Source organism: Microcebus murinus, chromosome 2 (genome assembly GCF_040939455.1).
Source record: "Microcebus murinus isolate Inina chromosome 2, M.murinus_Inina_mat1.0, whole genome shotgun sequence".
Classification (NCBI taxonomy): domain Eukaryota; kingdom Metazoa; phylum Chordata; class Mammalia; order Primates; family Cheirogaleidae; genus Microcebus; species Microcebus murinus.
This window is the reverse complement of record NC_134105.1, coordinates 34,382,992-34,408,523: the sequence shown is the minus strand read 5'-3', so window position 1 is coordinate 34,408,523 and position 25,532 is coordinate 34,382,992. Positions and strand designations below refer to the sequence as shown.

Genomic DNA, 25,532 nt, shown 5'->3' with positions numbered 1-25,532 from the left:
GCAAGGCAACAGAACAAATTCAAAAAATATAATTCAATAATTTCCCTGAAATTTAAAGAAACTGTGAAACTACATACTAAAAGAATACACCATGTACATGAGAATACAGATCCAAAATAATCAACACCAGGATATATTTAAAGAAAAAATACTTTGAGCATTTAGAAAAAAGAATATGTGACCTATGAGAGAAACTTAGATCATCATCAGACTTTAATAGCAATTCTTTATGCCAGAAGAAAACAGGGTTACATATCTAAGATACTCAAAGAAAGACAATGTGAACCAAGGATTTTATATCCAGGAAAACTGACCTACAAGGTATGGGGCACAAACTGTGTTGCTGCTTTTTTTTTTTTTTTTAGAGACAGGGTCTTGCTGTGTCATCCAGGCTAGAATGCAATGGTGAGTGGTGCAAAATCATAGCTTGCTACACCCTTGAACTCCTGTGCTCAAGCAATCCTCTTGCTTTAGCCTCCCAAGAAGTTGGGACTACAGGCACGTGCCGCCACGCCAGATTTTTTTTTTTTTCTGGTAGAGACATGGTCTCACTGTCTCTTTTTGGTAAAGACAGGGTCTCACTATGTTACCCAGACTGGTCTTGAACTCCTGACCTCAAGCAATCCTCCCACCTCAGCCTCCCAAAGTGCTGGAATTACAGGTGTGAGCCACCGCACCCAGACCACAATGTAATCAATATGAAGTAACTCAGAAAATATTGTTTTAACAGGTCCTTCCTACAGAATCTACTAGATAACAAGATTCAGACAACCAAAATAACTAGAGACACATCAACATGGCAAATAGTATTAAATATAGTTATTTGTAGAAATAAGAATAAATGTAAATTAAAAGGAAGAGAGTATAGTACATAATGGCCATATGATCTGACAATGTAGATACAAGTCAACCACAAGATGGGGATGAGGGGATAGAAATAGCACATATGAAAAAAATTCTTAATGGTTTTCAGTAATTATTATTAGCGGCAGTAGTATTAGTACTGCCACTGGAGAAAAGTTGCATGTTTAATATATAACAAAGCAAATGAGTAACTCCTGGATATTCTAATTAAACCATTCCCTGAGTCCTTGGGAACATGATTCTTGGTATGGAAGAAGGGAGATACTGATATAATATACATGAAATTAAGTTTTTTTAAAAAAAATCTGTAGTCCTTTGTATATATCACTGTGAATTCACAAGGTAGTTTTATTATATATATATCTCTTAATTCTACTCACTGAAAAGCCTAGAAACAATGACTGACCCAATAGCAATGAGCATCCTTAACATCCAGACTATAGCTATTTTGAAACATCATTTCCTACTAAAAGAAACCAACTGTTGGGGAAATATTTGATTCTAGGTCTAAGGTGGGAAATGAAGCTGCAACAGTCTGACATACAAGATGGCAAAAAAACTATCACAAGTATTAAGATTAAGTGAAAAAGACTGAGGAACCAACTTGAAGAGTCACTTACTAGACAACAATAGGATAATTTGAGCTTCAATTAGTATAAGAAAAGTACAATAGGTCAAAACCCATCAAATATGTTTAAATGCATCTGAATCCACACTGATAATAAAAAACAGTTAATTGATCACATTCTGAGGAGGACAGGGAACCAATTCATTATCTTAAAAACTAGGTGAATAAAAGGAAAAGAATCAGGCCTTTCTTATATGAACTATGCCAAATAGTAGATGAGAGAAAAACATCTCCTTAAAATGTTATTCCAGCCAATAAATAAAAACAAAATGATAGAATTATATCACCATTTCATAACTCCCAATCAGTGGATCTAGGCATTAAACATCAACAGCTGCCAAAATCAAAGAGCAAAAAGCAGACATTATGTGCCTCCTATTGAAAGAACACACCACCACCTATAATCTTGCCAAAGGAATTAAATCAGAGTTTGATTAAGCCTCTGTATCCTGATGTCTGATTAAGCATCTGTAATTTGCATGCAACACAAATGACACAAACATTTTGTAAACAACTGTAAGTAAGTAATTCAGACTATTGGATACACTACAGGTCAAACACCTCAGGGTTTTTCAACATATAAATTTTAAGGAAAAGAAAGAGATGGAAGAAAAACTTACAGATTGAAAGAGATTTAAATATATCAAGTTTTTTAAAATAGGCAAATCTAAATTATGTCTAGAGATACAAACCTGGGTGATAGAAGTTACAAAGAAATGCAAGGAAGTTGGCCGGGCGCTGTGGCTCACGCCTGTAATCCTAGCTCTTGGGAGGCCGAGGCGGGCGGATTGCTCAAGGTCAGGAGTTCAAAACCAGCCTGAGCAAGAGCGAGACCCCGTCTCTACTATAAATAGAAAGAAATTAATTGGCCAACTGATATATATATAAAAAAAAAAAAAATTAGCCGGGCATGGTGGCGCATGCCTGTAGTCCCAGCTACTCGGGGGGCTGAGGCAGAAGGATCACTCGAGCCCAGGAGTTTGAGGTTGCTGTGAGCTAGGCTGACGCCACGGCACTCACTCTAGCCTGGACAACAAAGTGAGACTCTGTCTCAAAAAAAAAAAAAAAAAAAAAAAAAAGAAATGCAAGGAAGTGATTACTTTTTAAGTCAAGGTAGTGATTACTTTTGAAGGGAGGGAAGTGTTGTGATGGGATGGGGGCACAGTGAGAGGAGTTTCTGAGATGAGATGACTGGCAAAGTTCTTTTTCTTCACCTGAGTAGCAGTTATAAGGGTGTTCATCTTATAATAGTTCACTAAGCTATACATTTGTTTTTAGTGCTTTTCTGTACTTTTTATGTTTTATAAAAGATTTTTTTTAAAAAAAGGAAAAGAAAAAAAATCAGAAAAAGTAGACTGCTACAAAAGTAAGGGAATATTCTGCTACACATAAATAAATTTATAGCAATGATAAAGAACAGGCACAATAAGAAACATAGAAACATTTAGATTTAATACAAAGCAGGCATTTTTAGTCTTGATAGAACCATCACTGCAAAATAGCCATTCTTATCCTCATTTCAAATTCAAATCTACTAGACTACTAAGAGAATTCAAACCTGACTCCAAAGTATGCTTTTTCTCCATATTATATTTACATGACATTAATAAAGAACTTCCAACAATCAAAAAGAAAATGAAAAAAGAAAAGGCTATTTAAAAAAAAAAAAGAAACCACACAAACAAGCAATTTAAAGATGACCAAAAAAATCCAAATAAATAAACGAACGTAAAGATTCTGAACCTCACTAGTAATTGTATTTAAAACACTGAGATGACCTTTACACCTGGTAAATTAACAACAAGTAATGACTTGGATAAAACCAAGAGCTGGCAAGGACACAGGGAAACATCACTGGTCAAAGTACAAGTTGTTACAATCACTTAGAAAATAATATGGCAATAATATCCAGCAAGAGAAAGTCTTAAACGTGTGCACAAGGAGACAAGCACAAGGATATTTACTGCAAGGCTATAACAGAGAAAATGGAAATAACTAAGGGCCCGTTATTATAAAACCAAAATGTCATTTATTCAAAGTAATGCTACCTAAAATTAAAAATTAATGAAAAATTAATGAAATTGATCTAACTGAAATGAAGTTAAAAAATTAATGAAATTGATCTAACTGTATTAATGTAGATCAGGCTTGGCAAACTTCAGTTGGCAGTACAAATCCCACCAATCATCTGCATACACCAGCCAGAAAGCTAAAAAATTTTTACATTTTTCAGTGGTTGAAAAACAAAAGAACAATATTTCATGAAATAGCATTCTTATATGATGAATATGGAAATTATATGAAATTCCAATTTCAACGTCTATATATAAAAAGTTTTATTGGAACACAACTAATTAATTTACATATTGTCTTATGGATACTATCATCCTACACTAGCAGAGTTGAGGAGTTGTGACAAAGACAATATGACAAAACCTCAAATATTTATTATCTGGTATTTTACAGAAAAAGTTAGTTCATCTATGACATACATAATTCTCAAAAACAATGTTGAGCGAAAAAGGTAAGAGAATAAAAGGATCCATGGAGTAAAACATAATTTATATAAAATTTAAAAACAAATACTGCTACATCTTGCTTATACCCAAGTATCTTTAGTAATGAAGTTTTTTCACACTAATTCAACATGTAACACATTCTTAGACAACACATTTTCAGAACAATGATTTTCTCCTAGGAAAGAGGGAAGAGAAAAGATGCTAACAGTACCTGTAACATTTTACTTCTTTAAAAAAAAAAAAAACTCAAAAGCAAAAAATATAGCAGAAAACTTGGTTCCTTAAAAAAAAAAAAAAAAAAAAAAAAAAAAGCAAAAAATAAGTATCTGCTAAACCTAGGTAGTGAGCACATAGATGTCTAATGCACTTGCCTGTAAGTTTGCAATGCTTCAAAATTAAATAATTTTTATAAACATAAAGAATATTGCCAGAAATGATTACCAAGTCAGAATTTAATATTTTCACTGTGGAAACAGAAACCTATAGGCATATCAACACTTATAGACATATAATATCAAATATAATTTTTAAGACATTCAAAGCCTTCATGTAGAAAATACATCACCAAGAAAGGGAAAGAAACATTTGCTTTATGTATAGAAGAGAAAATTTAGCAGAGAAAATCATGGCAGAGATTTTGCACAAAATCATAAAGCCAATGAAAGTACAGAAATATATATATATTTTTTGAGACAAATTCTCAGCTCTGTCACCCAGGACGGAGCGCAGTGGCCTGATCATAGCTCACTGTAGCCTCAAACTCGTGGGCTCAAGCAATCCTTCTACCCCAGCCTCCTGAGTAGCTAGAACTACAGGCACACACCACTATGAGGAGCTAATTTTTTTATTTTTTATAGAGATGGGGTCTCGCTCAGTTTCCCAAACTGGTCTTGAACTCCTGGCCTCATGTAATATTCCTGCCTTGGCCTCCCAAAGCACTAGAATTACACGTGTGACCCACCATACTCAGCCTAATTTTAATTCCAAATTCATAAATCCTAGTTTACCTCTCTAAAATAATTTCATAGTTTAAAAATTAGAAGAAAATATTTGCAAATCATATATCTGATCAGTGTTTAATATCCAGAACATATATACAAGTCTTACAACTCAATAACAAAGACAAGACAGTTAAAAAATAGGCAAAGACTTAAATAGACATTTCTGTAAAGAAGATATACAAATGGCCAATAAGCAAATGAAAAGAAGTTCAACCATCACTAGCCAGTAGTGAAATACAAACCAAAAGTACAATGAGATACCACTTCACATGCACTAGGATGATTATACTTTTTTTTCTCAGAATATTACAGTGGTAGAAATGCTTAGGTTGCACAAATTGCCTTTTCATTGCCTGACTCAGAGCTACAAGCATGAGAGCTACATCCTCCAGACAGCGCACACTGCACCCATTAGTTATGAATTTACCCATCCTCCTTTTCCCCTTCCTACCTGCCCAATCCCCAAAGAATGTTACTTCCATATGTGCACATCAGTGTTGACTGATTAGTACCAATTTAATGATGAGTACATGCAGTGTTTGTTTTTCATGCTTGTGACACTTCACTTAGAAGAATGGGCTCCAGCTCCAACCAGGATAATACAAGAGGTATTAGTTCACCATTTTACAGCTGTATAGTACTCCATCGTATACATATATCACCTTTTTTAAATCTATTCATGTATTGATAAGCACTTGGGTTGTTTCCACATCTTTGCAATTGTGAATTGTGCTGTTATAAACATTCAAGTGCAGGTGTCTTTTTTATAAAATGTCTTTTTTTCCTTTGGGTAAATACCCAGTAGTGGGATTGCTGGATCAAATGGTAGTTCTACTTTTAGTTCTTTGAGGTATCTCCATACTACTTTCCATAGAGGTTGTACTAGTTTGTAGTCCCACCAGCAGTATATGAACATTCCTCTCTCTCCACCTCTACACCAACATTTGTTGTTTTGGGACTTTTTGATTAAAGCCATTCTCACAGGACTTAAGTGATATCTCATTGTGGTTTTGATTTGCATTTCCCTGATAATTAGAGATGTTGAGCATTTTTCGTGTTTCCTGGCCATTAGTTTATTTTATTTTGAAAAGCTTCTGTTCATGTCCTTTGCCCACTTTTTAATGGAGTTGATTTTTTCTAATTGATTTGCTTGAATTCTGGTTATCAGTCCTTTACTGGATGTACAGCAAGCAAATATTTCCTCCCATTCTGTAGGTTGTCTATTCACTCTAATGATTGTTCACTTGGCTGTACAGAAGCTTTTTAATTTGACCAGGTAGGTCCTGTTTATTAATTTTTATTGTTGCTGCGATTGCTTTTGGGGTCTTCATAAATTATTTGCCTAGGCCGATGTCTATAAGAGTTGTTCCAACATTTTCTTCTAGAATTCATATGGTTTAATGCCTTGGGTTTAAGTCTATTTTTCATCATTAGTTGATTTTTATAAGAAGTGAGACATGCGGATCCTGTTTGTCTTATTTATGTGGCTATCCAATTTTCCCAGCACCACTTATTGAATAGTGATTCTTTTCCTCAATGTATGTTTTTGTCTGCTTTGTCAAAGATCACATGGCTATACGAGGATAGTTTTATATCTGGGTTCTCAGTCCTATTTTGTTGGTCTATATCTCTTTTCCTGTACCAATACCATGCTGTTTTGGTTACTACAGCCTTATAGTATAGCTTGAAGTCTGGTATTGATGCCTCCCAATTTGTTCTTTTGCTTAAGGTTGCCTTTGGATATATGAGATCTTCTCTGGTTCCATATGAAGCATGGATGTTTCTTGATCTGTAAAAATGTTGGTATCTTAATAGGGATTAAATTGAATCTGTAGATCACTTTGGGTAGTATAGACATTTTAACAATGTTGATTCTGCCGATCCATGAGCATGGTATGGTTTTCCATCTGTTTACGTCCTCTGTTATTTCCTTCCTCAGTGTTTCATGGTTCTCGCTGTAGAGGTCTTTCACCTCCTTAGTTAAGTATACTCCTAGGTATTTTATTTTCTTTGTTGCTATTGTGAAAAGCACTGAGTCTTTTATTTTCAGCTTAACTGTTGTGGCATATATGATGCTACTGATTTGTGTGCATTGATTTTGTAACCTGAAACTTTGCTGAATTTATTTATCAGTTCCAATAGCCTCTTGGGAGGTTCTCCTGGCAGATTCTTTCAGGTTTTCTAGATATAAGATAGTATCAACAGCAAAGACCAATAGTTTGACCTCTTCTGCCACCATTTGGATACCTTTGATTTCCTTCTCTTGTCTGATTGCTCTGGCTGGGACTTCCAGCACTTCTGTTGAATAGAAGTGGTGATAGAGGACAACCTTGTTTGGTTCTAGATCTAAGCAGAATGCTTTCAATTCTTCCCCATTCAGTATGATGTTGGCTATGGGTTTGCTGTATATGGCTTTTATCATTCTGAGTTAAGTCCTGTCTATGCCTATTCTGCTAAGCATTCTTATCAAAAAAGGGTGTTGAATTTAATCAAATGCTTTTTCTGCATCTATTGAGAGGGTCATATGGTCTTTGTTTTTACTGCTATTTATGCGGTGAATTATATTTATAGACTTCTGTACGTTGAACCATCCCTACATCTCTGGGATAAAGCCTGCTTGGCAGTGATGGGTTTTGTTTTTCTTTAGTTGTTTTTGTGTGTGTTTGTTTTGTTTTGTTTTGTTTTTATGAGCAGCTGAAGTCAGTTTGCTAGAATTTTACTGAGAATTTTTCATCTATATTCATAAGCGATAATGGTCTGTAGTTTTCTTTTTTTATTGAGTCCTTTCCTGGCTTTCGTATCAAGGTGATGCTGGCTTTGTAAAATGTGTTGGGGAGGGTTCCTTCCTTCTCGATGTTATGGAATAATTTCTGCAGGATAGTTACACCAGTTCTTCTTTGTAGGTCAATTAAAATTTGGGTGTGAAACCACCCTGGTCCAGAACTTTCTTTCTTTTTTCCTTTGGAAGATTTTCTTATTCCTGCTTCAATTTCAGTACTTGATATTGGTCTCTTCAGGAATTCTATTTCTTCCTAATTGAGCCTAGGGAGCTGTGTATTTCTAAGAATTTGTCCATTTCCTCCATATTTTCAAGTTTATATGCATAGAGATTTTTATAGTATTCAGAGAGGATAGTTTGTATCTCCGTGGTATCAGCTGCAATTTTTTTCATTCCTGATTGCATTTATTAGAGTCCTTTCTTTTCTGCTTAATCTAGCGAGAGGCCTGTCAATTTTATCTTTTCAAATAACCAACTTTTTATCTCATTAATCTTCTGTACAGTTCTTTTGTTATCAATATCATTTAGTTCTACTCTGACGTTGGTTATTTCTTTTCTTATCCAGGGCTTGGGATTGGTTTGCTGATCCTTTTCCAGTTCTTTGAGACAATTCATTAGATTATTGATTTGTGATCTATCTTTTGGATGTAGGCATTTATGGCTATGAATTTTCTTCTCAGGACTACTTCAGCTGTATTCCACAAATTTTTGATAGCTTGTGTCCTCTTTATCATTTAGTTCAAATAATCTTTTGATTTCCATCTTTTTTTTTTTTTTTTTTTTTTTTTTTTGAGACAGAGTCTCACTTTGTTGTCCAGGCTAGAGTGAGTGCCATGGCGTCAGCCTAGCTCACAGCAACCTCAAACTCCTGGGCTCAAGCGATCCTCCTGCCTCAGCCTCCCGAGTAGCTGGGACTACAGGCATGCGCCACCATGCCCGGCTAATTTTTTATATATATATCAGTTGGCCAATTAATTTCTTTCTATTTATAGTAGAGACGGGGTCTCGCTCTTGCTCAGGCTGGTTTTGAACTCCTGACCTTGAGCAATCCGCCCGCCTCGGCCTCCCAAGAGCTAGGATTACAGGCGTGAGCCACAGCGCCCGGCCTGATTTCCATCTTAATTTCTTCCTTGACCTATCATTCAGCAGTAGGTTGTTGAGTTTCCATGATTTTGTGTAGAGATGGGTATTTCTGTTGGAATTGATTTCTAATTTCATTCCACTGTGGTCTGAGAAGATACATGGTATAATTTCTATTTTTTTTAATTTGTTGAGGCCGGGTATGGGGGCTCATGCCTGTAATCCTAGCACTCTGGGAGGCTGAGGTGGGCGGATCGTTTGAGCTCAGGATTTGAAACCATCCTAAGCAAGAGCGAGACCCCATCTCTACTAAAAAATAGAAAGAAATTAATTGGCCAACTAAAAATATATAGAAAAAATTAGCCGGACATGGTGGCGCATGCCTGTAGTCCCAGCTTCCTGGGAGACTGAGACAGAAGGATCGCTTGAACCCAGGAGTTTGAGGTTGCTGTGAGCTAGGCTGATGCCACGGCACTCTAGCCCAGGCAACAGAGTGAGACTCTGACTCCAAAAAAAAAAAAAATTTTGTTGAGACATGTTTTATGGCCTAGGATGTGATCAATCTTATAGAATGTCCCATGATCTGATGAAAACAACATATATTCAGTGGTAGTATATTCTGTAAATGTCTGTTAGGCCCATTTGTTATAGCATTCTTTTTAAGTCCATTGCTTCTGTTTGGAAGATCTGTCCTATTCTGTCAGAGGGGTGTTGAAGTTCCCAGAATCTATGGTGCTGCTGTTTATCATTTTGTTTAGAACAGGTAGGATCTGCTTTATGAATCCGGGTGCACCTGTGTTAGGTGCATAGGTATTTAGAATTGTTAAGTCTTCCTGTTGAATTGTTTCCTTTACCATTAATTATGATGACCATCTTTGTCTTTCATTACTTTAGTTGATTTTAAGACTATGTTATATGAAAACTGTTACACCAGCTTTCTTTTGGTTTGCATTTGCATAGAATATTGTTTTCCATCCCTTCACCTTGAGTCTGAAGGAGTCCTTGTGGGTTAGATGTGTTTCCTGGAGACAACAGATACTTAGATTGTATTTTTTGTAACCATCAGCCAGCCTATGTCTCTTGAGTGGGGAGTTCAAGCCACTTATATTTGTTGAAAGAACTGATAAGTGGGGTAGGTTTCTGTTCATCCTGTGGAGTAGGACTTTGTCACTTTCTTTTATCTCTTGAGCCATTCTGGTATCTGGGTTTTGACCTTTAGCTTTTAGGTGATTTTACATTGGTAGGTGTCTATTGTGCTGATCTGCGTATGATACAGTTCTAAGTACTTCCTGCAGGGCAGGTCTTTTCTTGACAAACTCCCTCAGTATTTGCTTGTCTGAGAAAGTCTTTATTTTCCTCTCATATATGAAACTTAGTTTTGCAGGACACAAAATTCTAGGCTGGCCATTATTCTGTTTGAGAAGACTGTGAATGAGGCTCCAGTCCCTTCTGGCTTGTGTGGGTTTTCCTTTGTAAGATACCTGATGCTTTCGCCTTACAGCTTGTAGGAGCACCTCTTTCATGTTTATTTTGGCCAGTCTGATGACTATGTGTTGTGGTGTTTGCCTCTTTGCAATGAATTTCCCAGGACTCCTTTGAGCTTCTTTTACCTGGATATCTAGATTTCTAGCAAGGCCAGGGAAATTTTCCTCAATTATTCCCTCAAATATGTTTTCTAACCCTTGTATATTTTCTTGTTCACCCTCAGGGATGCGTATGATTTTTACATTGGGCCTCTTTACATAATACCGTATTTCTTTTGGCTTTGCTTGTTCCTCTTATTTTTCAGCACTATTTCTTTGACTTGTTTACTAAGCGGTGTTGTCTTCAAGCTCTGAGACTCTTTCTTCTGCCTGATCTAACCTATTCTTAAGGCTTTCCATTGTGTTTTGTAATTCCTCCAATAAATTTTTCATTTCCAAAAGTTCTGTTTGATTTTTCTTTAATAATTCAATTTATTTAGTCAATTTTTCATTCATATCCTGCATTGTTTTTGTGGTTTCTTTGTGTTGGGTTTCTATTTTATCTTGCATCTTACTGAGCTTCCTTATAAGCCATGTTCAAAATTCTTCATCTGTCATTTCAATATTCTGATTTTGGTTGGTGTCCCTTGATAGAGAGCTGGTGTTTCCTTTTGGTTGGGGTCTTGGGAGTGTCCTTTCACTCTGATTATTCATACTTTCAGAGTTCTCTCACTGACTCCTTCTCATTTGGAGCAGCTGCTGCTTCTTACTTTTGGATTTTCTTTTGTTTAAGTCAGCTATACTTTTTTAAAAAATGAAAAACAAGTGCAAGCAAAGACATAGAGAAATTCGAATCCTCATTTATTGCTAGTGGGAATGCTAAAATGGTACCACCAATGTGGAAAACAGTTTGGCAATTTCTCAAAAAGTTAAATATGGAAGCCTGGCACATGCCTGTAATCCTAACCTTTTGGGAGGACCACTTGAGGCCAGGAGTTCGAAACCAGACTGGGAAAGAGTGAGACCCTGTCTCTACAAAAAATACAAATATTAGCCAGGCATGGTGGTGTGTACCTATCAGCCCAACTACTAGGGAGGCTGAGGCTGGAAGATTACTTGAGCCGAGGAGTCGGAGGCTACAGTAAGCTATGATGATGCTACTGCATTCCAGCCTGGGTGACAGAGCAAGACCCTGTCTTAAAGAGAGAAAATAAAAGTTAAATATGAAATTACCATATTATGTAGCAATTCCACTCTTATATATATCACCAATATATTGAAAAACAGATATTCAAACAAAAACTTATACACAAATGTTCACAGCAGCACTATTCACAATAGTCAAAAGGTAGAAACAATTCAAATGTCCATTTAAATAAATAAAATGTAGTATATCCATAAAATGAAATATTACTCAGCCACAAAAAGGAGTGAAGTACTGATACATGCTACAATGTGGCTGAACCTCAAAAATATTACGTTAATGCACTGCTTCTGTGCCTATAAAATAAATAAATATACATATAACATATATCTAGTATAAAATATATATATATATATATATAATGTTCAGTGAAAGAAGCCAGACACAAAAGGCCACATACTGTATGATATGATTTGTATGAAATGTCCAGGGTCCAGGTTACCAGGGACTGGAGGAGGGAAGAAATGGGGACTACTTAATAGGCATGAGATTTTCTTTTGGGCTGGTGAAAACGTTCTAGAGCTAGATAGTGGTGATGGCTGTACAACATTTGAATGTACTAAATGTCATTATATTAACTTTACTTTACCATAATTTTAACAATTAAAAAGTCAAGGCCGGGCGCTGTGGCTCACGCCTGTAATCCTAGCTCTTGGGAGGCCGAGGCGGGCGGATTGCTCAAGGTCAGGAGTTCAAAACCAGCCTGAGCAAGAGTGAGACCCCGTCTCTACTATAAATAGAAAGAAATTAATTGGCCAACTGATATATATATATATAAAAAATTAGCCGGGCATAGTGGCGCATGCCTGTAGTCCCAGCTACTCGGGAGGCTGAGGCAGAAGGATCACTGGAGCCCAGGAGTTTGAGGTTGCTGTGAGCTAGGCTGACGCCACGGCACTCACTCTAGCCTGGACAACAAAGCGAGACTCTGTCTCAAAAAAAAAAAAAAAAAAAGTCAAAGCACGTGTGAAGATAGGCCCTCCAAGTCACAATTCCTTCCAAGTGCCTATTAATGTGAACAGCTGAAACCTGGCTCCTCTGGCCTCTCAATGGCTCCCTTCTGACTTTTTTTCTCTTCCATAAGGTCAGGCTAACACAGTGAGAAAAGTCTAAGGACAGCTCTCACTACATAACAAGGCTTGAAGCAGTGAGGGGGTTGCCAAAAACTATCTCTGCCACAGGCAGAAGAAAACAAGCTTTTCCAGATCTCCTAGCTGTGCTTGGAAAAAGCCCTTTACTTGCATTCAAAATGGTTATGACCCAAAATTCTGTGGGCCAGTAAAGGGCTATGGTTCTAGAATATCTGTAACCAAAACAAAAGGATTTCTATATAGTTCTAAGCTGAGTACTACACTAGGGTTTGAGGCTACATGCTGACCAAGTATGATTCACCTTCCCCTCTGGCATAAATTACATGACATTTCCCAGCCCTCTAGCAGTGATGCAGCACCCTGAAACTGAGTTCTGGCAATGCAGTATGGGTGGAAGTGATAAAGCCATTTCTAGGACTAGGCCATCCTTCACTTTCCTCAGGTGACCTTGGACGCCACATATAGTAAAATGGAAGAGCCTGGTGGTCCTTCTGAATGTATGTTACAGCAACTACTGTTAATATAAAAGATCAAAGCCTGAGCTAGTAACAAAGTGCAGGACTTAGATGTTCCTGGGTCACCTGAAAAAAAATCATCTTGGTAACATCCTTTTGAAGTAACTTAAGGACTTTAAAAAAATTATTAACAACTATCTCTAAACTCTCTGCTTTTTAAAACATTCCTGAAGGCCTAACAGTTATAAGGCCTGCCAACACTGTATTACTTCTGCTTTGCTGAAAGACAGTCAGAGAAATTATGTGGCTTATTAATTTCCAACAAACTAATGGTTAAAGGATTTGTGCATCTGCTACTCAAGTTCACCCTTAGGGAAAACAAAGTTGGTACAACTAAGATGATTATCACAGAATTTTAAAATGTGGTTCCCTTGGGCTGAATTTGTTCTTTAATTACATTCTAAAACCTAGGGAGGCTATTCTATCTTCTAAACCAGTTATTTAAGGAAGAAATCCATAAAAGTTTCCCTTAAGGGAAAAATGCACAAATTAAAGCCTCCTTTTCAAGCTGAACAAAATAAGAAAACAGTTTAATGATGCCAACAAATCAAAGGTCAAGAAATCTTTTTCTATTATATTTCATTCTAAAACCAGATGAGAATACTATAAAATATTCACATACCCTGTTCATGTATCTTGAAAATATAACTAACCATTACTGAGTGCTTACTGTTATCAGGTTATATAAGCGTCTTACATAGATTAATTTATTAAACCATCACAATAACCTTAAGAAATAGGTAATAATATTATCTCCATTATACATATGGGATAATTAAAGCTTAGAAAACTTAAGTAACTTATTTCAAGTAACAGAGTTGGAATTTGAATTGAGAGAATTTGACTCAATCTCAATCACTATGTATTTAGTCAAGAAGTATTTAATATCTTCTATTTATAAGAGAATTCTAGAAGCTAGAGATACAGCAGTGAGAAAAGCACACCCAAAAATTCCTACCCTCAGGAAGTATATATTCTAATGTGAAAAAAGACAGTAAACAACAAATATGTGACAGTAACAGGTGAAAGGACATAAATAAAAATTAGGAAAGGAAGTTTTTCTTCCTTTCCTAAGTAAAGAAATTTACTTTAGAAAGGCTGGTCAAGGAAGGCCTCTCTGTATAGGTGATATCTGAATGGAGGCCTGAATGAAATGGAAAAGCCAGCTATATACATATATCTGGAAAAAGAATATCTCAGGTAGAGAAGATTACCAAGTGCAAAAGTCCTCAATAATAATTTTTTAAATGACCTCAAGCAAGAGCACGCTTAATATATTCAGGGACCACCAATGCAACCAATGTGTCTAGAGCTCAGTGAACAAGAAGAATGAAAGGAAATGATGTGAGGGAAGGCCAAGTGCCCGATCATATAAAATCCTGTAGGATAAGCACTTTGGGCTTTCATCCAAATTGTGATGAAAAGCCACTGTAGGTGGCTCTGTAGGTGTCCTGTAGGTGACAAGCTCCAATTAAACCTTCTAAAGGATAACCTGCTATGTGCAAAATTATCACAGGGGACAAGGGAGGGCATTAAAAACAGAATCAAGGGCCAGGCGTGGTGGCTCATGCCTGTAATCCTAGCACTTTGGGAGGCCAAAGCGGGCAGATCGCTCAAGCTCAGGAGTTCGAAACCAGCCTGAGCAACAGCAAGATGCCGTCTCTACTAAAAATAGAAAGAAATTAATTGGCCAATTAAAAATATATATAGAAAAAATTAGCCGGACATGGTGGCGCATGCCTGTAGTCCCAAGTAATCGGGAGACTGAGGCAGAAGGATTGCTTGAGCCCAGGAGTTTGAGGTTGCTGTGAGCTAGGCAGATGCCACAGCACTCTAGCCCGGGCAACAGAGTGATACTCTGTCTCAAAAAAAAAAAAAAAAAAGAACAGACTAGGAAGACCAATTAGGAGACTTTTACAATAATCCAGATGAAAGATGATGGAGGCTAGGACTAAGATAGTGGTGGATATCGTGGGGAAGTCTCATGCAATTTGAATGTACAACTGGCTCTCTGTTTTCACAGGTTCCGCATCCAGATTCAACCGATAAAAATAAAACAACAAAAAATAACAGAACAACACAAAAATAGAGTACAGCATTTATATTGTATTAAGTATTATAAGTAATCTAGAGATGATTTAAAGTATATAGGAGGATGTGCATGGGTTATACACAAATACTGTTTTTTTGTTGTATTGTGGGGGTTTTTTGAGACAGAGTCTCCCTCTGCTGCCCTGGCTAGAGTGCAGTGGCATCATGATAGCTCACTGCAACCTTAAACTCCTGGCCTCAAGTGATGTTTGTGCTTCAGCCTCCCAAGTACCTAGGACTACAGGCACACACCACCCGATCCAGCTAACTTACTTTTTATTATATTTTGTAGAGATGAGGTCTTGCTATGTTGCTCAGGCCACAAATACTATTAATACACCATTTTAAATAAGGAACTCAAGCATCTGTGGACTTTCATACCTGCAGGGTGTCCTGGAACCAATCCCCCATAGGTATCGAGGGACGATCATAGCAGCAGACCTGATGGGCTCAATATGGAATACAGATGAGATTAACAAAGGAATCAAAGACAACTTTCAAATTTTGTTCTGAGTAAATAAGTCAATGACAGTGTCAGTTATTGCCATGGGAAAGACCAGGGAAGGAGTAGACTGGGAAGTGAAATTAAGAGTTCAGTTCTGGGCATGTTAAGTTTGAGCAGCCGATGAGCTATCCAAATGGAAATGTTACACACACAATTAAAAATAGAAGCCTAGAGCTCAGAAGAAAGGTCATGACCAGAGAAATAAATGTGGACATTGTCAGCTAACAGATGGAATGCAAAGCAATACAATCTGATGAGATCACGTAAAAAGGAAGAAGAGATGTAGAGGTAGAATAAAAACCAAACTCTCTGAAGCATTTTCAGTGAGACAGGAAAATCAAGACAGCATGATTCCAGGAGCCAAATGAGGGCACGATCAACCATGTCAGCTGTAATAGGTCAAATGAGATGAAAACTTAAAACCAGCCAATGGGTTTTGCAACATGGAGGTCAATGATGACCTTGATATTCAGTGGAATGATGAGGAGAAATGGCTGACTAGAATGGCTAAAGAAAGAATGGAAGGAGAGGAAATGAAAGAAGATATAAACAATTCTTTTGAAGAGTTCTGTTATAAAGAGGAGTACTCTGTGTAATAAAGCAGGCAGTTCTAATATAAATACGTTGAAAGTATTTAAAATGTTACCAATATTAAGATTTTGAACAGCATATAGACTAATAGATATTAAAAATAATAATCAACATAGTTTTGTAAAGCCTGTATATGCTATCAGTTGACTATCATATACTGGACATTTGTGAATTAGCTTTTTGTATTCTTAAGAATGATCTTACCAAAAATTTGCTCTGAAGTAATTTATGTTACCTGTCTCTCTAAATGGATTTTGAATAAAACATAAGAGCTCTAAAAACTAAGGAGAGTAGAGGAGTACTCTTCTATTCTTAGACAACTATTTCATACCACTGTTCTTCGGCGCCTGAATTACTGCAATAACCTCCCAACTGTTCTCTCTGCTTCCACACTCTAAGTCAATTCTCAATACAGCAGCCAAATAGATTGGATTAAAACGTTAGACCCAAATAGACTGGATTAAAACGTTAGACTCTGTGACTCCTCTGCTCAAAACTCTCCAATGGCTTCCTATTTCATTCAATGGTTAACAGCTAAAATAGTTAGAAAGGCCTAACAGACCCTTCACAATCTGAGACTCTTCCCTTCTGAGCTCATCTACTATCCTTCCTCTTACTCATTCCACTCTAGCCCCATGGCTTCCTGCTTGCTGTTCCCCAAACACAAATCTCAGAGGCAGAGATATGCTTACTTGCTAGTCTCTGTATCAAGTATCCTTTTCCCCCAGATAACCTAAATGCCACTCTCTCCCACATCCTTCAGGTCTTTATTCAAATATCCTCTTCTAGAAGGTGTTTATCATGACCATGCTGTTTAAAACCAAAATCCCCCATCACTACCTTCCTTCCTGCTTTCTTTTCTTCACAGTAAGTATCATCATATAGTACAACATACAATATATGTGACTAATTTTTTTTGTTATCTAACTCCCTCTACTACAATAGAAACTTCATGAAGGCAGGGACTGTTCTCTGCTTTTTTCACTGCTATAATGACAACAAGTATTCAAAAAAAAATCTTATTGAATTAAATGAACAAATGTGGGGGTTATACATAGGTTTAATGAAAATTTTTTTAAGATGGGAAATACTGCAGCATGATTATAAGATGACAAGCATCATCCAACAGAAAAGAAAAACTAATGATGCAAGATTATGAAGGGATAATTGGAAGAACTTTTTTTTTCTTTTTCTTGAGATAGTCTCACTCTGTCATCACCCAGGCTGGAGTGCAATGGTGTAATCATAGCTCTTCACAGCCTCGAATTCCTGGGCTCAAGCGATCCTTCTAGCCTCCTCAGTAGCTAGAACTACAGGTGCAAGACACAATTCCTGGCTAATTTTTTTTTTTTTTTAAAGACAGGGTCTAGCTATGTTGCCAGGCTGGTCTTAAACTGTTGGCTTCAAGCAATCCTCCCTCCTTGGCCTCCTAAAGTGCTGGGATTACAGGCATGAGCCACTGTGCCTAGCCCTTCCACCCTTAAATGATAGAAACTCTGTCACTACTAAAAATAGAAAAATTAGCTGGGCATCATGGTGCATGCCTATAGTCCCAGCTACTCAGAAGGCTGAGGCAGGAGGATTGCTTGAGTCCAGGAGTTTGAGGTTGCAGTGAGCTACGATGACACCACTGCACTCTACCCAGGCAACAGAGCAAGGCTGTCTCAAGAAAAAAGGAAAGAAAGGAAAGAAAGGAAAGAAAGGAAAGGAAGGAAAGGAAGGAAAGGAAGGAAAGGAAGGAAAGGAAGGAAAGGAAGGAAAGGAAGGAAAGGAAGGAAAGGAAGGAAAGGAAGGAAGGAAGGAAGGAAGGAAGGAAGGAAGGAAGGAAGGAAGGAAGGAAGAAAGAAAGAAAGAAAGAAAGAAAGAAAGAAAGAAAGAAAGAAAGAAAGAAAGAAAGAAAGAAAGAAAGAAAGAAAGAAAGAAAGAAAGAAAGAAAGAAAAGAAAAGAATGGAATAGTTAATGAATGAAGAAATGTCATAGGATTGACTGTCAGTGCTGACAGACTCTTTCAGGTTCATGATCACAAATTTAATGTCAACATGGTTGTGTTTTTCTCTAGCCACATTCAGCTACTTAGATACAGGTACAGAACAGGCAGATAGTTGGCTTAATCATGGTTGACTTGCTAGGCAGGTATGACAGAGAGAGAAAGAGGCAAGGGAGCTGAGGGTGCATGGGCAGGAACAATTACGATAGCCCATGACATGTTAACTTGAATAAGGAGGAAAACAGAGGCATGAGCTGACTGACGGTGAAAAGATGGTTCCAAAAAAAAAAAAAAATCAATCAACTGGAAGTTCCAAAGAGCTTAAACAATTTTTGAAGAGGAAATTCTAAAAGGAGTATGAGCTGGAGAAATAAGAGACAAGGTAAAGGTCAGAGTGTGCAAGGTAAAAACTAATGTTTTAGAGATGGAACATTGTTGGTAAAGATAAAATGTACCTAATGAATATGGAAGTAGCAGGCTCAGGCTGATGTCAATTTTTATCACCTAGTATTTGCTGCACATCCTTGCTGTACAAGGCTCTAGTAAGAGGAGGAGGAAAGAGTATTTGACAGTTAACAATAAGCTACAACACTAAAACAAGAGGGTGGTCAACTACATCTCACAAATAATGCATTCTGTGAGTACTTACTCTCAATAACCTCTAGCCTCTCCCCTCCTAGCCCCACCATTTCCTTTAAGGACTCTTCCCTCTTCCCCCAGGGCTAGCCCCTGATCCAACAACCCAAGTTTTCAAACTCCTATGCAAGAATGTACATTAATGATGAAAAACAACACCTACTAATGAAAAGTAGTAATTACCAAGGTACCAAAGGGATTTGACCAAGCAAGTACAAAGCTAGGTAGCAAATTTAACTGAGAACCATATAACAGCCAAGACAAGCAATAAAGGAGACATACTGATTACAAAACTCAGCTGCCTCTGATAGTCCAACCCTAGGTCACTATGAGTGACTGGGGGTAGAAAAAGTGTTTAGACTGAGCTTTAGGCTAAGGGACATCTAATAGAACAAAAAAGGGAAAACTCCCAGCCTCTCTGTTCCCAGTAGTGTTAATGAAACTAAACATTTCAAAGTTAACAAATTTTCAGGAGCTAGCCCTTGCCCATACCCTTGATAAGAGGGGAAGAAGGGCTGATAAACTTTATGTTCTGATTTCCAATAAAATAATTTTGAAAATTCCTCAGCAATGCTAAGAGTATTCTAGGGACTAAAATTGAACTCATCTTCTCCCTTCCTCAAAGATGTCCCATCTCCTTTACTTGTCTACTTCTATCTTACTACCATTATTACTCAAATAGCCCAAATTCAAAACATTTGAATCATTTTCTATTTATTCATTTATTTAATAATTAATTACTTAGCACCTATTGTGAACAAAGCCCTTGGCTATGCATTATGTTAGATAAAATGATGATCTAGCTCCTACACTTAATAATTTACAACTTAAAAGCAGAAATGAAACAATACAAATGAATACAGCAGGATGGAAATGTTAAAACATTGCTTTATTCTCTCATTCAGCAAATATTTATTCAGCACCTACTTTATATCTAGGAATGGATCAAATAATGTGTTATAGAATAGAAACAAAGTAAGATAAGAATTAACATTATTAAGCACCTGCTTACTATGTGCTTTCCAAGCATTATTTCATTTAATCCCTTGGAACCCAAGCTTTCACTTTTTGGATCACAGAATTTTGAAAATTGGAATTTCAGGACATTCCCAGATTCTCTAAAGCCCAAGAAAAGATCCTCTAAAACCCCACATGGAAAAACAACTTCATAGAAGAGTTTCTATGGCATATGAGTTAGGCCTGGAAGCTTGAGTAGAATTTTAACAGGCAGAAGCAGAGAAAAATAAGTACATAAAAGTGCCTAACAATACACATATTTACTGAATGTCCATTATGGACCAGTTAAAACACTTACAGGCTAGAGATACAATGATGAATAAAACAGCCTCTGAGGAGTTCATTCTCTGAGAGTCTGACAATCAGGATAATTCACTGAGCAAATATCTGTTTCTAACATAGTCAGACAAATAACTATTTCAAGTACCATACTAGGCCCTAGGTATACAATAATAATGAAATGGTCTGAGTCTCAAAAAACTTATTCATGAGAGAGACAAGACAATTTCAGTAATCTGTGCTATGATGAGGAAAAGCAGAGGGGCCCAAGGAACCAAAAGAAGGGGCATCTAACTCTGATTCTTCTAACAAAAAGTGGTAAGTATCAAGTAGACCCTGAATGCCAGTCTTTAGGCTTAATTCTACAGGTAATAAGAAGCTAATGAAGGTTTCTGAAGGTAAGAGAAATGAAACGAACATTTAACAAATATTTATCCAGCACTTACCATTAGCCAGGTAGGCAATGAGTTCAATTTTTTTTTAATGGAATACAGAACATATTACAGGTTAAAAGATTGAAGGTTGAGTAAATGTAGTTAACATATCACAACAACCAAGACTAAACTTTATTAGTCTGTTGAATTAAGGTAGTGACAGTACGATAAAAGGTTTGAAAGATATCATGAAGGCAGACTCAGCAGAACCTAACACCTGACTGGTTAATGGGGTGGAGGGTCAAGGGAGGGAGAGAAATCAAAGATCATGGATCTAATTTCAAGTTTCATAACAAAAAGGAAAGATATAGGGAGAAGTACATTTCAACAGAGAAATAATGGATTCTATTTTAATGATATGGTAAGTCACTGACCTAGAAGTCATGAAAGTATTAATAGTTACCTTTGGAAAAGGATAACAACTGGGAGAAAGTACAAGAGAACATTCTAAGGTTGCAGTCCCGAACTCCTGTTAGGGACCAGGATATAGAGCTCTGCCACCACCCTCACCCCTCCCAGCCCCATCCATGGAAAAACTGTCCTCCACAAAACTTAGGAAAAGGGTGGGGGGCTTCACAGCAGGTGAGCAGTGAGCAAGTGAAGGAAGCTTCATCTGTATTTACAGCCACTCCCCACGGCTCACATCACCACCACAGCTCCACCTCCCAATCCAATCCCATGGAAAAACTGTCTTCTATGAAACCAGTCCCTGGTGCCAAAAAGGTTGGGGACCACTGTTCTAGTGTCTTGGAAGTGGTCTCTATCTTTATTTGAATAGTGGTCATATGAGGATATTCATTCTGTAAAAATCCATGGGCTGAATGAGCCTTTCATTTGTAGACTGTATGTAAATCACAGCTCAATAAAAAAGTAAACCAGGCCAGGCATGGTGGCTCACACCTCTGTAATCCTAGCACTCTGGGAGGCCAAGGTGGGAGAACTGCTGGAGGCCAGGGTTTCAAGACCAGCCTGAGCAAGAGGGAGATGCCATCTCTACAAAAATACAGAAATATTATCCAGGTGTGATGGTGCATACCCCTAGTTCCAGCTATTTGGGAGGCTGAGGCAGGAGGATCACTCAAACCTAGGAGTTTGAGGTTGCAGTGAGCTACGAGGATGCACTCTAGCCTGGGCAACAGAGCAAGAACCTGTCTCAAAAAAAAAAAAAAAAAAGTAAACAAGCCAGGCACAATGGTTCATGCCTGTAATTCCAGGACTTTGGGAGACTAGGACAGGAGGATCATTTGAGGCCAGAAGTTGGCAACCAGCCTGGGCAACAGAGCAAGACCCTATCTCTACAAAAAAAATTTAAAAATTACCCAGGTGTGGCAGTTTGCATCTGCAGTCCCAGCTACTCAGGAGGCTGAGGCAGGATTCCTTGAGCCCAAGAGCTAGAGGCTACAGTGAGCTATGATTGCACCACTGCACTCCAGTGTGGGCGACAGAGTGAAACCTCAACCGTAAAAAATAAAAAATAAAAAAGTAAACCAAAATAAGAGTTACTGGTGACTTTGAAGACTTCAGTTTTGGGGAAACTGTGTAGAAGCCAAATCATAATATTAGGAATGTATACAAGGTGAGGAAGCTGAGACAATGAATACAAACTTCTTTTTCAAGAAGGTTGCTGGTGAAGCAGAGATAACAAAGTAGCTTGGGTAGGTCACACAATTCACAGAAATTATGTTGTTTTATTTTTATTTGCAATATAAGACACAGAGAGGACAAGGTTCTATAGCAGATGAAAGACACGAAATCAATGACATAAGTAGAAGAATTAGCCTCCGAGTAGAGGATCAGTGCTTATTTCTCTGAGGCTGACGCTAAATATGAGTGAACAAGAAATTCTGCGATTCAGAAGACAGAAAAATCAATAACCTTGAACTCTTCAGTGAAGCATGCAGTAAGGTCAACTGAACCAAGTAAACTGAGTCAGGAAAGGATCTGAACTTGAAGTACGATGTACTTTTTGACTAGATCTGTAGAGAAAGTAAAAGACAAGGATAAGGAGGTATTGGATTACAGTAAAGGACAATGCTCAGCAGCCTGGAAATAAAGACAGAGATGGCTAGTGGTACAGAGATAAAGAGACAGAGATGGCTTGGTGGAGAATAAAAGGTGGAAGAACAAAAGGGGAAAAAAATCCAAGGGCCAGCAGGTGCAACACTGAACTCTGTAATAAAGAATGCTGTCTAGAAAGATACTTATTCACCTGAGGGGAAAGAGACACGAGACCTATAACAAGTCTTAAAAGATTCAAGGATGAAGTCACTAAGGTCCCAACTAGACCTGCGCCAAAGCAAAGCTGTCACTAGAGTTTATTACTACAGAATATTTTTCTGAAACTCCAGCAAGACCAAGGATCATTTATTCTCCTTTCACTGAACTTCCTACAGCTACTAGTGGCAGCTTCTCCTCCCTGATAAAATTGACCTTTATCCCCTACTCATAAATACACCTACTCTTGACTAATACATAAACACATCCTGTCCATTCAGAAACTGCAGGAATATTTTTACGCCACTGTGTTTTCCCATTAAGGTGTCTTCAGCAGTAAATTGGAAGGCAGAACCTGGATCTATGAATTCCCTGCTCACAGAATTGGACTTGGTATTGCCCACTGCCTGTTGGTGTTTTAAAAAGTGCTTTCTCATTCATGAATTAGATGTTTAGTGAGGAGAACCTTAACAATGATTCTCAACACACTCATACAAAAGTATAATCACGGCGAAATCCGAGGATGCTTAGGAATGTCATCCGTTTTTATAACTATACGGACAACCTAGGGAACAGGGTAACACTGTATCAAATCGACTTTCCCCATCAAGCAATATTTATCCCTCCGGATAACTGCTCAATATCCATACTCATTGCAGCTCATTCGCCAAGCCCACATTCCGGCGTCCCTTCTCCCCATCTAGACCCCTGACTACAAACGCCCGTAGGACCATTCCTCATTCCTCTACTCCCCCATTTCCAATGTGACCCCAGGCCATCACTTCCATTTTTCCACTCCCCATTTTTCTGCCTCTTCAGACCTCCCACTCCTCCGGAACTACAGAGTCCCCACCCCTCAAACGCTCCAGCTCGGGTCCTCCCGCCTGAAACCCGTCCCCTCCCCCACCGCTCCCCTTCAGGTCCCCGGCCGGACCCCAGCCCGCCCTACCTGCTCCTTGCCCTCGGGCCCCGCGGGCCCGGGGCGCTCCTCCAGGCGCTGCCTCCCGGGCGGCGCTCGCCGGCGCGGGGGCAGGGGCTGGGGCAGCTCCGCCGCCCGCTGAGCCCCATCTTCCCGGCGGGCGGGCGGCGGCGGCTGCGGCCGGTCGCGGCAGCGGCTGCGCTTCATGCCTGCGGCTGGGCCCCGCGGGCGTCAGCGCCGCGACTGTCCCGGCCCCGCTCGGCCCCGGGCCGCAGCGCCGCCGCGCCAACCACCGCCCGCGGCCACCATGGCCCGGCTGGCGCCCGAAGACGCCGCTCCCAGCCCGCAGCGCCTCTGAGCCTTCCGGGGCTTCAAACACCGCGACCTCCTCGGCGCTCCTTACGGAGGCGGCAGCATCGCCGCCGCCTTGTCTTCTCCCAGCCGGCACACACTCGGCCGGCCACCCGCCGCCGCCGCCGCCGCCGCCGCCGCCGCGGGCTCCACCGCCAGCCGCCCGCCCGCTCCGGCCGCCCCGCCCCTCGCGCGCGCGCACCGCCAGCCCGCCCGCCACCTCCGGCCGCGCGCGGCCTCCCGCGCACGCGCCGGCGAACGGTCGCGAAAGACCCGCCCGTGGCCGCGCCACGCGGTCTGGGGAACGGAAGGGGGCGGGGCTCCGGGCGCGCTGCCTGGGGCTGCGGGCGCTCATTGAGCCCTCATTCATCCATTCATAAACTGTGTGCCGGGCCAACCTCGGCGCTGGGGGCCGAAAAGTCAGTTAGAGCCGATCAGTGGCCTCACGGAACTAGAGCGAGAGAGGCCTGGAGACAAAATATACAACGGGTGCATACGCTATTGCTTGCCTTTTTGTTTAGTGCCTGCCAACCCTCACCCGATTCTCCCATCACATTTTAGAGGCAAGTCTGCACATTCTCATGTTACAGATTAGGAGACTAAGGCAAATTGAAATGCACCAGGTTACCCAGCAAACTAGATGGGACTCAAATTCTGGCTCTTCTGTCCCTTTCCCCTGTTCCTGCTCCTTTCAAACAGTAAGAGTGTGGAAAGTCCTACGAAAAGAGGAAGAACTGATGGATTCCTTCTGGGTGGAGGGGAAGACAAAAAACGTTTCTGGATTTCCCACTGACAATGAAGTCATCATATATAGCCCAATCCAGCCTGCTGTGGCCTGGGCAGCCTGACCTGCCTCCTCCAGTGACTCATATGCTCAGCAACATGTGGCAGAGCATGGCCTCCTGGCTTTGGCTGGTCTGCCACATGTCGCATTTTTCTTCTTTTGATCAAGAAGACTTTCCTGAAAGCTTCACCCATTTGTCCTGGGCCTCCTACCTGTACCCTTTCTGAGTACTAATAATAGCTAATGTTATGAAGTGCCTACTAGATACCACACACTATGCATTCAATTCATACATACATGAGCAAGAGTCAGTTGTATTATTTCTATTTTACAACAGTTGAGGAAACAGGCTCAAATTACCTAACAAGCTCAACATCACACAGCTTAATAAGGACACAGCCAGGACTCAAACTGAGGTCTGTTAGATAACAGATACCAGACCACACACATAACCAGTGTGCCATACAGCCTCTCTCCAGCTTGCTCCTGTATTCCCTGTCCCAGTTCCTCACACCCATTCAGTTGCCTCAACCAGAAACCTGGAAGTCATCCTGGACTCCTTCCTACCCCTCCTTTCCT

The 25,532-nt window shown here is 39.3% G+C and overlaps 1 protein-coding gene across 6 annotated transcripts in view; it reads right to left on the bottom strand.

The window, feature by feature from the left end:
• The window catches only part of MAST2 (microtubule associated serine/threonine kinase 2), a 200,525-nt gene extending 176,196 nt beyond the window's left edge, over positions 1–24,329 (bottom strand). For 5 of the 6 annotated variants that reach the window (XM_012776047.3, XM_075997883.1, XM_075997864.1 and 2 more), the window contains exon 1: positions 23,849–24,329. In XM_012776047.3, the coding sequence (XP_012631501.2) occupies positions 23,849–24,025 (177 nt within the window). In that variant the 5' untranslated portion in view covers positions 24,026–24,329. The remainder of the gene's footprint in view (positions 1–23,848) is intronic. The other variant, XM_075997871.1, reaches the window with a different exon arrangement.
• Between the last annotated feature and the right edge of the window lie 1,203 nt (positions 24,330–25,532).